General features: G+C 39.1%; 1 protein-coding gene across 4 annotated transcripts in view; it reads left to right on the forward strand.

The window, feature by feature from the left end:
* Window positions 1-16,488, forward strand: part of COL12A1 (collagen type XII alpha 1 chain) — a 116,569-nt gene extending 100,081 nt beyond the window's left edge. For 3 of the 4 annotated variants that reach the window (XM_041762257.1, XM_041762286.1, XM_041762267.1), the window contains 9 exons: window positions 230-283; window positions 4,481-4,534; window positions 5,927-5,998; window positions 9,249-9,284; window positions 9,392-9,458; window positions 10,807-10,995; window positions 11,968-12,036; window positions 13,036-13,206; window positions 15,425-16,488. In XM_041762257.1, coding sequence (XP_041618191.1) covers window positions 230-283; window positions 4,481-4,534; window positions 5,927-5,998; window positions 9,249-9,284; window positions 9,392-9,458; window positions 10,807-10,995; window positions 11,968-12,036; window positions 13,036-13,206; window positions 15,425-15,606 — 894 coding nt within the window. In that variant the 3' untranslated portion in view covers window positions 15,607-16,488. Of the gene's footprint in view, window positions 1-229; window positions 284-4,480; window positions 4,535-5,926; window positions 5,999-9,248; window positions 9,285-9,391; window positions 9,459-10,806; window positions 10,996-11,967; window positions 12,037-13,035; window positions 13,207-14,226 lie in introns of all 4 variants that reach the window. The other variant, XM_041762277.1, reaches the window with a different exon arrangement.
* The last annotated feature ends 966 nt before the right edge of the window (window positions 16,489-17,454 follow it).

The following is a 17,454-nucleotide window of genomic DNA, read 5'->3' on the forward strand; positions in this document are numbered from 1 at the left end:
GCATGAATGCACAAGCAGGAGGAGGAGTGAAGAGAGAGGCGCAGGCTCCCTGCTGAGCAGGGATCCCCATGTGGGGCTCTATTTGGGGACTCTGGGATCATAACTGACTGAGGCACCCAGGTGCCCCCACCCTTGAAAACTTTTTCAAACATTTGGGAGAATAAGACGTATCTTTTCTCATATAGGAACTATATTACAGCTTTTCACTTGTTTGCTTCCTTTTGTGTAGGGAACCCCAGGATTACCTGGCCCACCAGGACCAATGGGACCTCCAGGAGATAGAGTAAGTTTTCTGGGGCAGACTCTATTGATGTTGGATATGATACCACATTATTGCCTATTAATTAAGAACCCTCCACAGTTCAGTTTGCATGGCTGGAAATGTAGTATTCACAGATCTTGTGGGAGTTTGCTGAAAAACTAGTATCAGTGGACCCCCTAACACAAGATCAATCTCAAGGTCTATGAAACAAAATGGTGGGACTTTCGGCAGGTCCTTGAAATTTTCATTTTGGGAATTAAAAAAAAATGTATCCTATTAGAAAAAAGTTCTTAAGAGGAGTTTTAGCTGATTGGAAAGAGATTCAAGAATCCGAACAAATTCTATCCTAAGATAAATTTTTTTATAAGGCAGCTTTTATGTAACTCTGAGAGTAGTCAAAATTTCCATGGCATTTTCTATAAGGTCAGAACATCTTTCCTAACACATGTAGAATTCAAATTCCACTTTTACACCTTGAGGATGGGCTAGACAACTGGCGCTTAATAGGAATTTTGCTCATTTGTGGCAGCTTTCAGGTCCCTCTTGATTTATGATGGAATCAGTGCAGGAAACCTTATCTTTTCTAGGATAAGTAATGAGAAACAGAGTGAACATAATTTCTGTGTTCTATTCTACCTTACAGAAACATTTGGTTTCATAGGAAATGACAAATACTTTAATAAGAGTTGTTAGTGTCATTGACTTTTCAGTATCTTAGGGTTCAGACAACAGCCCAAGAGTAGTCTATATTCTGACTAATCAAGTTAAACCTTGTGATTAGCAGCAGGATCTGAGAGAGCTAGCACTGGAATAGCTGTCACTAAGACACTCATTTGCTTACTTAAATACCTCTGAGACATTGGGCAGAAGAGGAAGGTAATTCAGTTGGAGCAAATATCTGCCCAGATAATACCAAATGGTGGATGATATGCCAGTGAACTTTGTTTGCCTACTTCTGAGTTTGGGGGAGAAAGAAGTTAGAGAGAAAACTGTGTTCTTTAGAAATCTATGACTTGGAGGGGATACTTATATAATACATTCTTCTGACTCTTTTGAGACTGGCACTTCAGTTTTTTTGAATTCTTATTTTACTATAAAAGACAATAGTAAGATTGCAGAGGTAACAAGTCAGTCTATTCAGTGGGCAAACAAAACCAAAGACACCGCAATCAGGAAGTGATGATGGGCTGATGCACTTGGTGCTCTTGTTATGGAAGTCTTGTTGGACTCATCATGTCCAGCCAGTGTGGGCTTTCTGCAGATACAGTAGGTCACTAGTGATGTCCCATCAACAGGCACTCCCTGAAGTGGTCAGGCAACCATTGGCATCATCACTGCTTCTCTGAAAAATGACAGAACGGGGAGGTTCTATGCTTTTTTGCTTTTTTGCTCTCAAACTCTAATCCGTGAATCCAACTTTGTGGTGAGGCTGCCCAGATCTCCCTGACTGAGAGTGAGAAAACTTCTCAGGAAATCATTCCGCTGTTTCCCACCTAGCCTTTTTTTTTTTTTTTTTTTTTTTAAGATTTTGTTTATTTATTCATGAGAGAGAGAGAGAGAGAGAGAGAGGCAAAGGCTCCATGCAGGGAGCTCGATGTGGGACTTGATCCTGGGTCTCTAGGATCACACCCTGGGCCTAAGGCAGGCGCCAAACTGCTGAGCCACCCAGGCTGCCCAGCCCACCCAGCCTTATCCACCTACCTACCACTTTGTTTCCTACCATTAATGCTGAAATAGGGTGCACAGCTGATAGAACATAAACAACTTTCTCAAGTTAGATAGACTTTGGTATAGGCATCTTGGCTAGAATAAAAAAAAAAAAGGAAAGAAAGAAACTTGAACTCTGTGGTGGAAGAGAAGAGAAGAAAGCTTAGGAGACCAAGCCTAAGGACCACAGTGAGGAAGGAAGAAGACTTGTTACCAAGATGGAGTTGGTAGGAATTGGATGCATGGGTTGTCTTTAGCATAGATGATTTTCAAAATGAGGCACGGCGACCTTTAGAAAGAAACAAAAGAACTGCACCTATAGGTATCGAATACATGTGTATCTTTGAAAACAACCATAGGTCTTCTCAGCCAGCCTCACATAGGGGGAAGCAGCAATAACCACTCCAGCTTTGATAAAGGAGAATAAAATAAAATTATAGCACAAAGTTCTGCAGATAGCTCGGTGGGCAGACCTTCTGTGGACATCAGAATAAAATCCTCTTCACCCCAACTCAGATGTATGTTTCTTCTAAAATAAAATGGTTGATCAGACCTAAGTGTTCATGGATGGACACTTTATATATATAAAACATTAAAAAAGAAGGAAATCTCTAAAAAAGAAGGAAATCCTGTCATTCACAACAACATGGATTAAGCTTGAACCTGGATGACATTATAGTAAGTGAAATAAGCCAAGCTCTGAAAGAGAAATACTGCATGATCTCACTTATGTATGGGATCTAAGAAAAGTTGAACTCATGGAGACAAGAAGTAGAATGGTGGTTGCCATGGGCAGAGATGAGGGGGATACAGAGAGATGGTTAAAGGTGTAAAGTTCCAGTTGTTATGTAGGATGAATGAGCCTGGGAGATCTAATGCATAGCATGACGACTATAGTTAATAATACTATATAGTACACTTGGAATTTGCCAATAGAGTAGATCTTTAAATGTTCTCACTGCATTAAAAAATGATAACTATATGAGGCAATGCATATGTCAATTATCTTGGTTGTGGTAATCATTTCACAGAGTCTACGTATATCAAAACACCATGTTGTGCACCATAAGTATATACAGCCTTTATTTGTCAATTATACTTCAATGAAGCTGGGGGGAGGGGGGGAAAGAAAGTGATTGATCAGAAAGTTCTTAAGCTGACTGAAGGAGGATTATTCAGAAATATAATGCTCACCTAAACTAACAAACAAAGAGTGACCTATATAGACATTGGAGAAATTTAGGTGGAAGAAATGCAATTCAAGCTGTCAAAGCAATTCTACCAAGATCATTTTTGCTTCTCAAGTGGCTCTCAGAAGCAGTGTTGATGTAACATCAGATGAACTTGGAGTCTGTTTTTTGTTAAGCAGGCCTGGATCTCCCAGAAACAGTCTTTATCTGTTAAGTGTCTGGGAAAAAAATGGGGGGTGGTGGCCGTGGAATATTTCTAATACTATTTTAAAGAAATAATTTAAACTTCCTCTGTTGTAAAATCAATGGAACCATGGATATTTAATGCAGGCAGTTATCCAAATGCTCTTGATTTTTGCTAGAATCCAAGAATATGGATGAAATTATCACTCCTATTCCCTGTAGAAACGGAGACAAAAATCTCCTTTGACAGAGGAATGCAAGAACTATAAAAAAGACCTGACTCAGAAATCCTCTGCTGAATTTCAGAGATCTCTCTGTTGGAATGAGTGCTAACTGGGTAGCAGAGTGACTCATTCTAGTTAGAGGTCATTTGGCACCGTACAGACGTAGGTCGTGAGAGCCACAGAGCAAGGCCACACAGCCAAGCATGGTGCTCCTGGGGCACATCTCTCTTCCTAGTCAACCTGACACCCATGCGGATCTGACCTTTCATGTGAGATGAGGAAAGATAAACACTGAAAACAATTAGCTGAGGATTTGAGGATTTTCTTTTGAGTGGAAGGCAGTTAAGAGAACTTCCACTTTTCTGGGGTTGGAATGTGGGAAGAAATGCCCCAGGAGTGGAGACACCAGTAGTCCTGCCCTTGGCTATCTGGCCATTGCTTAGGAAGCGAGGGAGTTTTTAATCAGGTAGTTGGCCTCTCCTTCACCTATTATGATACATGAGCTCTGGTCAGCAACATTTCTTTTCCTGCCACTTTGATGCTTTTGGGGCTAGTTTGTGGACATTGACTTTTCAGTAGAAAGGGTTCGCCTTGCTCTAGGCTTCCTCACACTTGTACAAAAGCAAAAGCGAGCATCTTTATAGAGGAGTCTACCATCTTGGGAGAAGCTTAGTTTGACTCTTAAAATGACTTTATTTATTACTATATAGATGAATAAGTATGGAAATTAAGTATTCATTAAAAGGCATAAAGTAAATTGGAAAGCATTTTGGGGGGGGTATATAGGTCTTCATATTGGAAGGTTACTTGCAACTGTGTACTTGACCCTTCACTCTGAGCAAGCTCTTTTGCATCTTTCCTTTTCACTCAATTGTTATTTCACTAATCCATAATTAATTTTATGTTTACAATAGGGCTTTACTGGAAAAGATGGTGCAATGGGACCCAGGGGCCCTCCTGGGCCACCGGTAAGAAATTAATGAGTTCCATCATTGTCTCCCGCCACCCAAACCCTCCCCCCATCTGCTAGGGAAAAGCCCAGTAGCCTGGCCTTTGGGAAACATTCCATCAGTGCTGTGGGGTACACTGTCCAGGGAGTGTTTTATTTTCCAAAATCAAAATGAGCTACAGAAAACTGTTGTGTTAGAATGCAGAATCTTTCTTTTTCATCAAATTATATTTGAAAAAGAGAAAAACATCCCTGACTGAGTTGGCCACTAGCTGGTTAGGTGCTCCATCCTTTCAACACCACATTGAGTGGTAGGGTTTTAAGACCTGCTTGTTACTTTCTGTTCTAAAATTTTAAGAATCGGTGGTTTGTGATATTTCAATTTTAAGGATATTTATTACTGAGCACTATCGGTCATCACCTAAGTAGATCTTCTAACTAAGATCTTTGGGGAAAGTACTCAGCCAATGATTTGGAAAGTGGCATCAATATACTTGCATCTGAGGTGAGATAATAATGAACTTGTTTGAGGTGATGGATGCTCTTCATGTCTTGTGGTAGAATAGGAAGACTTGAGAGCATGTGTTAAAATAATTTTATTATTTATGCTCAATAGATATGTTCTCAGGTAGAGAAGTTATGTGTATAGTAAACCTGCATTTTAAAGCTCTATTTACCACAGAGCTTACTTAATATTTGTATAATTGACAAAGTAAAGGATTAACTGTGTAACAAAATTTGATGATTCCATTTTAAGGAAATTTTAGGCTTTAGAACATAAAATATTGGTTAGTAGCTATTATAAATATTCTATGAAAATATGGGCGAGATTTTTAAAGCTGTGTTAAAAGCAACAGGGAGAAATTCTTTTGGTTTGGATGGGGTGAAGAGTGCTGACATGATAGAACAAAGTGGAAATGTAGAGAAAGCACCAAAGAAAAAGTGAATTTCTAGGCTGTGAGAGGGACTCCCCGAAACAAGCGAAGACTGCCACAGTGGCGCCCGATTCAGCAGCAACCCAGCTACTCTGCAACCAAAGTTTTCACTCCTGTCTTTGGGTGGGTTTTCTGGTTTTGTAATAGAAGTAAACTAAAAAAAACAGGGATTCCTTTCTGCAAATTCATTTTGTAACCAATTTACTAGACTCGAAGTCTGTAAATTGTGAAACTGATCCTATGCATAGATTCTTTTCAAACGGTCTTAAAATATATTTTAGAACTAGACACTCCATAAGAGTAAGAATTTTTGAGGTTTTTTTTCTTCATGCTGTCTTAAAATTTGGTTTTGCTCTTCCCTATCATATGCTGCTTCTGTGAAAGGCTTTTAAAGCTGGCCACGTTTGTTAGTTTGCTTTAGATGGGATTTTTTTTCATTGTTCATTCCCTTTCTCAGCCTGGCTTGTGTGTTGCAGGGAAGCCCAGGCTCCCCAGGAGTCACAGGACCAAGTGGGAAACCAGGAAAACCCGGAGACCATGGCAGACCAGTAAGTGGACAGATTGCGTGTGGAAAGTCATTTTCCTGTGGTCATAAATAACGAGGGTGCTGCAAGGCTTTGGCCGATTTATGTTATCTCTGTTGTAATGGGTTTGAAGCATTTGTTGAAACTATGCTAAACCCACGGATTTAACTTGGTACTGGTTCTAAAGTTTTTCTCTCTGAGTTATAATATTCTGGGTTGAAAATTGTGGTCATAGGGTTTCTTTAAAAGGAGAATGGGATTTTGAGCCAAGACACATATTTCTGCACTGTATAAACACTCAAGGCTGGGTCAGCAGAATGATTCTTTTTATTTAGGAGTGGTATGCTGCTTAAGATAGAAAAAATACATGATGGTGGTGCATGGCGCCTCCGGCCATAGTTTGCAGATGCTAACCTTCCTGAAGGTCATCCAGCCACACATTCACTTATTTCTCTTTCATTGAGGATGCTAGAATAGTAGTCCTAGTATTAAAAGGATTTTTCTAATCCACTACTTAACTTTTTTATACTCCCCTGCTCCAACTTACATACAGTTTAACTTTCTTTCAGTCAGATGGTTTGGTTAAAGTAATAGTTATATGACATTATGTGCATGTGGGGTTTTAAGGTTAGACTCTCCAAAACTGAATTTGAAGTTCCAAAAATTACAGATCCAGAAGTATTTATAATGACTGTTGAGTGTCATATTCTTCTTTGCAGCCTTTTTCTCATTTGCGGATGAAGTGTGAAAATATTTTCGGCAGTTTATTTGTCCGAGTTGAATTCTAAAAGATAAAAATTTACCTTGAAGATAATGAAGCCCAAACATTAGCAATGACACAGATCCATCAGGGCTGTTCTCTGGACAGACCTCTTTTTTTTTTTTTTAAGTATTGTCCAAGTTATATAAACCCAAGCTTAAAAGCTGTTTCATGTCAAAGAAACTTAGGGTAGAATCTTTATGTGACATGGCCTGCCTTCTATGTTTACATAAAATTAAGCAAGCAGCATAAAGATGAAAGGATTCCTGATATACTTTACAATCTGTGTGTGCCTTAGGACATGAATTTATTACTCTTTTCCTCAATGAATCATGGCAGAAACTTCACAAGAGCAGTTAAAAGCACACGAAGCTTTTCTACCCATTCACAATTCTGTTTCATTGGAGTCTGACTGAAATGGAGTCCCACATAAGAATATACCTGATGTAGCTGATGGCTGGAGCTAGAAACCTAAAAGAAACTTCTGGTTCTTTGACTTGAAATGTGATCTCTAGATACTGGCAATAAAGGTGGTTTCTATAAATCATCTATACTACAACAATCTCAGAGTGGCAGTAAATTAAAACACACACACACACACACACACACACACACACCAGGAACAATCTCAAAGTAGCAATAAATGTAGGAGAAAAAATTCATTGCAACTTACAGAAGGCTCCAAAATAAATAATAATAGTGTTTTGATAAGAATCTAGTATTTTTGGCAAAGGGAGCACCAAACTTCAGTTTCTTATTACAATTTGGTAATGTTGATTTGGACTTTACCTACCCTCTTGCTCCCTTTATTTTTCTCCTCCTTCTAAGGTGGAAAATTGCTCCTTCTTTTCTTGTCTTGTCTTACCTTTAATTTCTAAAACTAAAACTAGCAGATGGGCGTGTAACGGTCTTAGCAAAGAGCTGGGCTCCCATTGTTAGCTCATGTCATTAGCTATTGTAACCAATTGGTATCTTGTTAACTTGTAATACAGGATGTTGTATGGTGATGTTTTAAGGAACTGCTTGTGGAATGTTCCTGACCATTTACTCAACACCTGCTTGTTTAGTGCCTAAATGTGCTAATCCGTGTTCCAGGGTCTGGGGATACAAAGTTTGTGTGAACAAGACAAAGTCTTGGTCCTCATGGAGATTCTGGGGGATGTAAACCAAAAATGTGTAAATAAACAATACAGTTTTTGGTGGTGTTGAGTGATAAGAAGAAAAAGGAAACAGAGTCAGGGGTTGGGGAATAATTGTGATAGTGAGAAGGTGACTATCTTAGACCTGGTAGTCAGGGAGCTGACACTGTAGTGAAGTGAGGGAGGAAGCTGTCTGAAGATCTGTGGGGAGAAGATTCCAGGTAGGAACAAAAGCCTCTAGTGAAGAATGAGTCTGGTTTGTGAAGGAACAGCAGAGAGGCCGGCATACCCTAAGTGGAGAGAGTTGAAGGGGAGAGGGCTAATAGGCAAGGTCAGACAGCTGGGCAAGGTAATCATGTAGACCACCTAGCCGATGATAGGGAATTCTTATTTTATGCTAAGTGTTATGGGAAGCCGTTAGAGGCTAAGGAGTGATGGAATCTCATTTCCCTTTAAAAAATATCACTCTGGCTTCTGGGTGGAAAATAGACTCCCTAGGGGCAAAATTGGAAAACAAGAAGACCAGTGAGGAAGATACTGGAGTTCAGTCAAAATTCTTGGAGACTGTAAAAAGTGGTTTGGTTTGGGGTATTACCTGAGCATCGGGTTTGTCAATGGTTTGGATGTTCCTTCCATCATAGCAGCTGGCCGTCCAGAAACACATTATGGAAGGACAAAAACTTGCACTATAGAAGACTTTTTTAGAAAAAAAAAAAGACTTTTTTTGAGATCCTCTCATGGCCAGTGAGAGGCTTGACAGAGTAGGGACAAATATTCTGTGGCTGTGTTTAGATGTAGGACCACCATTTGGATTGAATTATTTAGTAAGAGAGACATGATTCCTTTTATACCCAATGTACACACACACACACACACACACACACACTAATTGGAAGAAGTTAGAGATACATATTTAGTTAGAAAACTGACCAAAAGCCCACTGGTTCTTATTAGAACTGAACCGAGATTAACCTCATGGATGATGTACAATAGGAAGCTGAGCTACCCAGCCACAGTGATGTAAAGGAAAGGTATCAAGGGCAATTTCTCATCCATATTTTAGTTCCAGGCTTAAATTGTGAACAGCATCATAAATGTCTGCAGAGTACATAATTTCTAAATGTGTGATCATAGAATTTACATCTCAGTACTAATTTGGAGGATATTTGCTTCTGAGACAGAGAGAGACAGAGAAAGGCAGAAAGATTCCCTTTTACAGACAAGCAAAATGTGAGTAACCTGGATATAAATATGCTGTGTCATTTTGTTAATCTGTTAGAAAGCAGAACTTGCTCTCTTTCATTGTCACCTGCCTTCATGAATCATTTTAGATCATGTTTGTCAGTTTCTCATCTATGAAATTCCTACATTTCAGGGTCCATCTGGATTGAAAGGAGAGAAAGGCGATAGAGTATGTATTTCTTAAAATCTGATTCACATTTATTTTGTGTGTTAAACATTGAAGTCTGAAACTATAGAAATAATATGCTAATGATTCTCATTGATTTAATTAACAAGGGAGACATTGCTTCCCAGAACATGATGCGAGCAGTTGCAAGACAAGTCTGTGAACAATTGATAAGTGGTAAAATTTCTTTTATTTTTAATGTATGAATGGTTTTTAAATTTATTGCAGGAAAATGCAGAGTTTGAGTCATAAAGTTTCTAAGATATATGGTTCTTTTTTAAAATTTATTTTATCTTTTAAGATTTTATTTATTTATTCATGAGAGACACAGAGAGAGAGGCAGAGACACACACAGGCAGAGGGAGAAGCAGGCTCCATGCAGGGACCCTGATGTGGGACTCGATCCCACAGGGTCACACCCTGAGCTGAAAGCAGACACTTAACCGTTGAGCCACCTAGGCGTCCCTAAGATATATGCTTCTATTTCATTTCATTTCATTTCATTTCATTTCATTTCATTTCATTTCATTTCATTTCATTTTGTATTTTTATGTGTTATGAGTTTTGTATCTGGTTCAATAAAACTACTGATATTTTAATGACCATCATTAAGATAAAGTAAGAATCCAAAGTAAAATAATAGTCTGTTTTCCTATACTAAATCTGATACAAAATCATATTTTGAAAGGGATTTCCAATTTCCTTATTAGGATTTTCAGTGATCGTCATCTGGGTATATGTAGAAGCAGCAAACATTGGATTTTTAAAGATATAAACTTTAAGTTATTCTATGACTTTAAGGAAGGAAGCCCATCAAGATTAATTTGATCACAGAAAGTACATTTTAACGGGGACCTTCTTATTGCCTCCTTATTTTTCACATATTCTTCCTTCTTATTCAATGAAGCCTACCATGTAATAAAGCTCAGTGCCCATGAACTGAGTATGGCCTTAAATTCGAGTTTCCCTCTTTCAGAAGTCTTAACAGTGTTTCTTCAAGTGTGATCCTGAGGAACACCTGCAATAGAATCACCTTGTTGAAAACGAGGGTTCCTGGGCCACACCTTAAGCATAGTGAATCATTATCTTTGGAGATGAGGCCCAGAAATCGGTATTTTTCAATGGCTCCCACAGGTGATTCCAATTTACACTACAGCCTGATTATCATTCTTAGGTACACACAAAAATGGTATAATTCTTTAATTTGAGAAAGGTTCTCTTTTGAGTGACATCTTCTGGCAAACCACAGGGCTTTATATCAGAGCCATATTAAACTTTCACAACTCTTTTATGGTTTATAGTAATGTTGTCAGTATTATTGGTCAGTATTTTGTGGAGACAACTGTTTATCAGGGATCATTTTGTCCTGCATAGCTGGAGTGTTTTATTTTATTTTTAGGCTTCTAATTAGAATGTGTCCTGGAGGGGGAGGAATAGAGATGGATTTCACTAGGCACTAAAAGATTTCACCGTCTCATCCCTTCCTACTGGGTTTCTCACTAACAAGTCTTCTTTCTGTTTGTAGGTCAGATGAGCAGATTCAATCAGATGCTGAATCAGATTCCAAATGATTATCACTCCAGTCGCAACCAACCAGGTCCACCAGGCCCCCCAGGCCCCCCTGGCAGCGCGGGAGCCAGAGGAGAACCAGGACCTGGGGGGCGACCAGGCTTCCCCGGCACTCCAGGGATGCAGGGACCCCCAGGTGAACGAGGTGGGTGTCTCCGGCTGCTATGCAGGGAAAAGGAAGGAGTTTGCAAGTGTGGGATTTGGGACAGGTTGAAAAGCACATGGAAGACTGAACTTGGCAAACTGCTTTAACTATTCTTGTTTGGACAGCCCCAGAAGAGCTGTGTGTCCGTGAACCTGTCTTTTTATTTAGGCAGCCCCAGGCCATCAAGATCCATATCACAGAACACAGGAACACTTTGTCAGGAGATCTCAGTAAAGATAATGCTATGTTCTGATTGTTGCTGTCATTGTTGATGGAAGAAACTGTATTTTGGCAAAATCACTCAGATGTTAAAATCTGATTAATTATTGTGACTGGCAAGAGTTGGGCACCAACTGAATGTACTAAAGAGCCCTACAGTTTTAGCTCCGAATTCCTTTGGTTCCTTTATTCAGGGCCTGGCATTGGTTTTACATGTTTGTTTGGCTTTAATTTCATGGTAGATAAGTGTCATTGTAGGAAAAGAAGAAAAATAGAATTATTTGATTCCAGATGTGTCAGGACTCTGGGTGTTTGCTTTTGTTAAAGCAGCAGTTCATGTTCCGGAGAAGGCTTAGATGCTTCTGTAATTCTAATGGTTTGGATGCTATGCAATGATGGGGCTATCAAACATAAGATACCTTTAAGATGTTTCTCAATGAGTTATAACTATTTATTCAAGATCCTGTTCTTAATTACTGTTTCTAAAAATATATATATATATATTAGACATGTTTGTTTTCTTCAAATAATTTTTCCCCTGACTTGTAGCCAGATTTGTTTCTTGGCTATGAATCTGGAATTACCCAAATGTCTAGAAAGAATTTGGCTCCAGGAGTGAACTTCTGTGAAAAATTAGGTTCTGCTTTCACTAAAAGAAGTGGATTACTTGAGTTAAGCATTACCAGTTAAGATGAAAACTACGTGTGTCCAGATCATTTTCTCCCTGTGCTTTCTCTTTTTGTCCTTGCTTAGGTTTGCCAGGAGAGAAGGGTGAAAGGGGTATTGGGTCACCAGGACCTCGAGGGCTGCCTGGCCCCCCAGGTATGTTTGCCAGGACATCAAATAAGTAAACAGCACAAGTACTGAGAGAGGATACAACCTCAAGAGATTCACCATCTCATCCTGTTAGGTCCAGGCACGCCTGCCATCATGAATATATTTTAGCAAGAAGTTCAGCTTGTATAACCTCCTCATTTTTATGTTCTCTTTGTTCAAAAAACTGTTTGAATACGTTCTATTAAGCAGTTACTAGAACTTTAATATATAAGGGTAGGAGTTTTAGTTACACAGAGGGTTGCTGTTTTTGTTTTAATGGAATTCCTCTTTGTTTTGTTTGGCCACATAGACTTTAAAGATGGTGTTATTTCCTGTTTCTTCTCATATTCTTCAAGAAGTTGCTAGCAGACAGAAAATATATCCTCGCTAAAAGCCTGACATGTTGCAAGATTTCATTCATAGTTTCTTTATTGATGTTTTGTAGAGAAATAATAGTCATCTAGTTGTTTTATGCATTTCATTTACTAGATTGAAAATGGATTTTTGTTTTTCTTCATTTTAAGATCCACGAGACCCTGGTAACCAAGGTCAGCCTTCGTGGTTAAATCTTTACATTTATGTTAACCATAAATAAGTATAACTTGATCCAGAAATAATATTACTTCACGTAGTCTGGAGGTGTGGAGCAGGCACTCCCATGTTTTCCTGGCAGTCTCATGTGGCTAATATAGCCATTTCCTTCAGATAGCTTTATCTCTGTAAGAGTGGGAGCTATCCAGGGAACTCATTGATATCTTTAGTTTGGCTTAATTCTTGGCAAGTCCAATTTTCTTTGGATAAAATCGTTCAAGTCGTTGTATATCTATCATTAACTCTTGATGGATGATGACTGGTAAGAAAGTTCCACACTGCTTCATACCGGTGATCTCTTAAGGAAATATTTTCTTACCATACCCTAGTGAATCGTCTAGTCTTGAGAATTGTTGATTGCCTCAGGAGATATATTTAACAAAAGGGGAAATTTTTGTTTTAACCCCATACTAGGTCCTCAAGGAGAATCCAGAACGGGTCCACCAGGGTCCACAGGCTCAAGAGGTCCTCCTGGCCCCCCGGGTCGTCCTGGAAACTCAGGTATCCGAGGCCCCCCAGGTCCTCCTGGATACTGTGACTCGTCCCAGTGTGCCAGCATCCCATACAATGGGCAAGGCTATCCAGGTATGTTGTTGCCAGTGTAGGAACTCCAATTGACCTGAATTAAGAACCTTTATGGAAATGAAGTTCCTTAGGATTGAAGGAAGGTTGATTTGAGGATTTCTTGAAGATATCGACTCTTTCAGTTACGTGTTTCGATTATGTAGTCACATTGTTTTCTCTCAAAGTGTAAAACATTACTTCATTGTTAGGAGTGAGTAATTATTTGCTCTTCCTTCCTGTATGTCTACATTTGCCAAATCGCATCATAAACCTCTTCTTAATTTCTTTTGGGAGTTCAGAGAATGCTATCAAATGCCTTTTTTTTTTCTTAAACCTAAAGATTGGAAACAGGGATTTGTTGAATATAATTATAGAATGTCAAGAATCCATACTAAAAATTGTTTTGGGAATCTAATGTTCAGGCAAACTACTTGATAACATGGTGCAGGCAACTGAAAATAATTTACTGGCTCACACTGTCCATAGTATTAATGTTCATAAAATCTGGGACTTGATTTTTTCAAAGAATTGGTAGTGCACATCTAGTGTTTGACAATTATAGAGGCCAGGTCTCTTATGCCCGCCTTTGAGGAATGTGGGAACAGGGGAGATATGTTGATCTGGAAATAAGAAACTCATGCTGTGGTCAGTGGTGACCTTTTCATCAGCGCACCCTCAAGCATCTTGCAAGTTTTAAAAATGATACTGCTGTTTGATATGGTTGGCTACTAGCAAATAGTGCATGAGTAGTTGAATATCTAAATATCTATATATCTATATATTTATGTGTATACTTACATATGACCAAAAGTAATAATGAATTTTAATGCAAATTTCTCATGCAACTCATTCACAAAATTACAATTTAATTCTTTATAAGATAAATTTTAAATACCTCTGCCTTATGGTATGTGTGAATAACTGGAAATATATGGATATATATATATATTTTTTAACCATTACATACTTAGATGGATGTGTATATATATTTTTTGCATAGTAATTCAACTTTTAAAAACTATCATCTTTGACCTGTTTCAGGTTCCGGCTAACAAATTTTCTAAGTCGCCAGTGCTGCTTACAGTTTGAATACATGAAAATCCTGTTTCTGAGATGTTTGCGCACGTGCTTATTAGGAAATGAGTCTGTATGGAAATTTCACCACAGATATGGTTAAAGAACCGGGTGGACATCATAAAGGAGGGTGGAGACTCTTTATACTAACTTGAATGAGACAAAAGCAGTGGTGTTAGTTTATAAGCCTGATGCATTTCAGTAATAATGTAGAAAAATATTATTTAAAAAAAAGTTCAAACCCACAACCATGAGGAGCCTCAGTTGTGAAAGAGGCACATAATAAAACTACTAACCAGCGGAGATTATGCCATTTTGAGAAAAACAATTAACCTGGTTAAAGAGAAATGTCTTATGTAAATAATAAACTAATTGTGGCTTGTAAATGATTTGTATGTGATCCTATCCACTAAAATCACTTAACAATTCTACAATAAGCTTCTGCATCAAAGCCTGCTGCTTGCTCTATGCCGGAATAACACCGAATGGAATCTCCTCATCTCTTGCTTGTTAGCGATGTGTCTGATTCAGGGCATGTGTCTTATTATTATTATTTTTTGTACATGTACTCATTTGGGTTTTGTAATTGCAATTTTCACACCAAAGTTTTATAATCACTTTTTTTCCTTCCTGTTTCGCTGTAGTCACTGGTGTTCCTTACCCACCGACTGTAACTCAGTCTGTGGGAGAGTCAGCCACAGAAAATGTCATGTACTGTATATCACCTGGTGATAGTTGATTCTCACCTCCACAGTTCAGTTTCTAGGAGCCAATAAAACTTCCCATTTCCTCCTCATCTTTCCAAATTGTTCTTTGAATTGAGGAGTGTGAACTCATGAACAGTTACTTGGGGATTTGCGAAAATCCTGCCTAGGTTTCTGCGTTTACAGTTCTTTGGCGCAGCCTCTGACCCTTCCCAGGTATATTTGTGCAATGATTGTATTTACTGCTGGATCCTCGAAGGTTAAAAAAAAAAAAAAGTGTCATTCCATTATTTGATCATCACCAAATTCTCTCTGCAAACGGACGTAATCAGAACATTGTAACTTATCTATTTATAGCGATGAGATTAAGACTGGAGTGCCATCACCTCGGGTGATGATTTAGCTTTTGCTGTTTGTGTGCCTTCCAAATCATGCCATAACTGTAATGTTGAATCGGACAGAGCCGTACGTGCCCGAGGGCGGGGCCTACCTGCCCGAGCGCGAGCCCTTCATCGTGCCGGTGGAGCCCGAGCGGACGCCAGACGAGTACGAGGACTACGGCGCCGACGAGCCTGGCGACGAGCACCCTCCCCACGCGCGCTGGCGGCGCGCCCTGCCCCGCGGCCCCGGGCAGCGAACCTGAGACCGCGACCGCGCAGCGCGGCCACGCTGGGGAGGTGTTGGGATTTTCCTTTACAGGTCAGACGGAGCGGTGCACGTCTTATCTGCGATGTTTCTTCCGGCGTTGCTTCATCCAAGAGTACGCTTTCTGACTGTAGAGAACCTTGTTTCTGCAGGAAACCTAGCTCGCTGCACGCAGTCTTGTAGACTTTTTTTTTTTTTTTTTTTGCCTTTGCCCTTGAAATGCTTGCAAAATCCTTTGCTGGCAAAAGCTGCAAGGAGAGAACGTGCCTTGTGCCTTTCCTTAGCACAAAGGGCAGCCTCAGTGAAACTCTTAGGTTAAGCAGTAAGTCCTGGAAGCCCGAACTACTGTCTATTTCGAGAGGGCGGTTCATCTTTTCCAATACTTGTTTGGGATTCAGTTACACCACGATTCAAGTAATTCCCCTCCTCAAACAGAAAAGGAGGGAATAAAACCAACTCCATTGCAATGGTTTATCCTCCTCTTCTATCTTCTGTTATACATTAGGGCATAGAATGCTCTTATACATCTCCTTTAACAACCACAAACCTTAAGCCATGTAGCTGAAATTATTGTATCAACTGGATACAGTTCCATATTGCCTTAAACCTCCTTGTTTTAGACACACTAACATTTATGCCAAATTGCAGATTATTCTGCAGCGATGGAATTGCATGTTTGTGTTGTATATTTAGTATGAACTTTTTTTTTTCAGAACATAATGTTTCTTAGTTATCAAAAGCAGTTGGAAAATGTTTGCAAGACTATGAACATAGAATTGCTGCTTTTATATTTTAACTGCAGATTGTGAATTTCACTGCCTTATATTATTTATTTCTGAAACAAAAGAGGCATTTTTCAATAAAACTACTGAAAATTTGACATGGTATGCTTTTTCTTTGAATGGCCTTTAGGAGTGTTTGGGTGGTTGTCACAACAAACAAGTTTATATCCTTGGATACGGTTACAAATCTTGCTAATACTATTAAATTATGCTAAATAACTTTAGATTTTTAATGATATGGTGAAGTCATAGAGAATGTTGAGAGCCTTAAAAAAGCTCAGCAGATTCCAAAGGCTTTATTTGGAATGTAGAGGATGTGTGGGTTGGTGGAAAAACAAGGAGGTATCCTAGGAGACCCCAAACAACCAAATAATCTTTAACAACCCACATGATTTTGATTTAATCACTTTCCTATACCATATTTTATCCAGTAACATGTGTGATGCGAAAAGGAAAGTTCCTTAATGGAAATTTTTACATTTAGTTTTAAAAATTTCCTAAAAGTTTGTAAAGGTAAAAATTTCCTTTTGCACTTTGATGACTTCGGTAACTCCATTCTAAATAGTGAAGAAAACAAGGTAAATATTGGTCTGAAAGAACCAATATCAATAGAAGGAGAGAGGTAATGAGAAACAATTTGCTACAGAGCAAAAAAAAAAAAAAAAAACCCATCTGAGTTAGATACTTCCCAGAGGGGCACCTGAGTGGTGCAGTTGGTTAAGCATCTGCCTTCGGCTCAGGTCATGATCCCAGGGTCCTGGGATGGAGCTTCTGGTCAGGCTCAGTGGGGAGCCTGCTTCTGCCTGTCACCCTGCTTGTGCTCTCTCCCTCTCTGTTAAATAAATAAGTAAAATCTTAAAAAAAAGAAGCTTCCTGGAGGCCAAGATCAAAAGGAAAGGACAATAAAGGAGTGCATTGTGCTCAGGAGTTTGCAAGCAAATAGTGCTAAAGTCATAGCATTCTGTAATCCCCAGGATTTACATTTTTAAAGTTAGAAGAGACCACTGAGATCATCCCAGTTCAATCCTTTGCTTTAGGGAGAAGGAAACAGACTTAGCTAATTA

This window comes from Vulpes lagopus, chromosome 1 (assembly GCF_018345385.1).
Source record: "Vulpes lagopus strain Blue_001 chromosome 1, ASM1834538v1, whole genome shotgun sequence".
Taxonomy (NCBI): Eukaryota; Metazoa; Chordata; class Mammalia; order Carnivora; family Canidae; genus Vulpes; species Vulpes lagopus.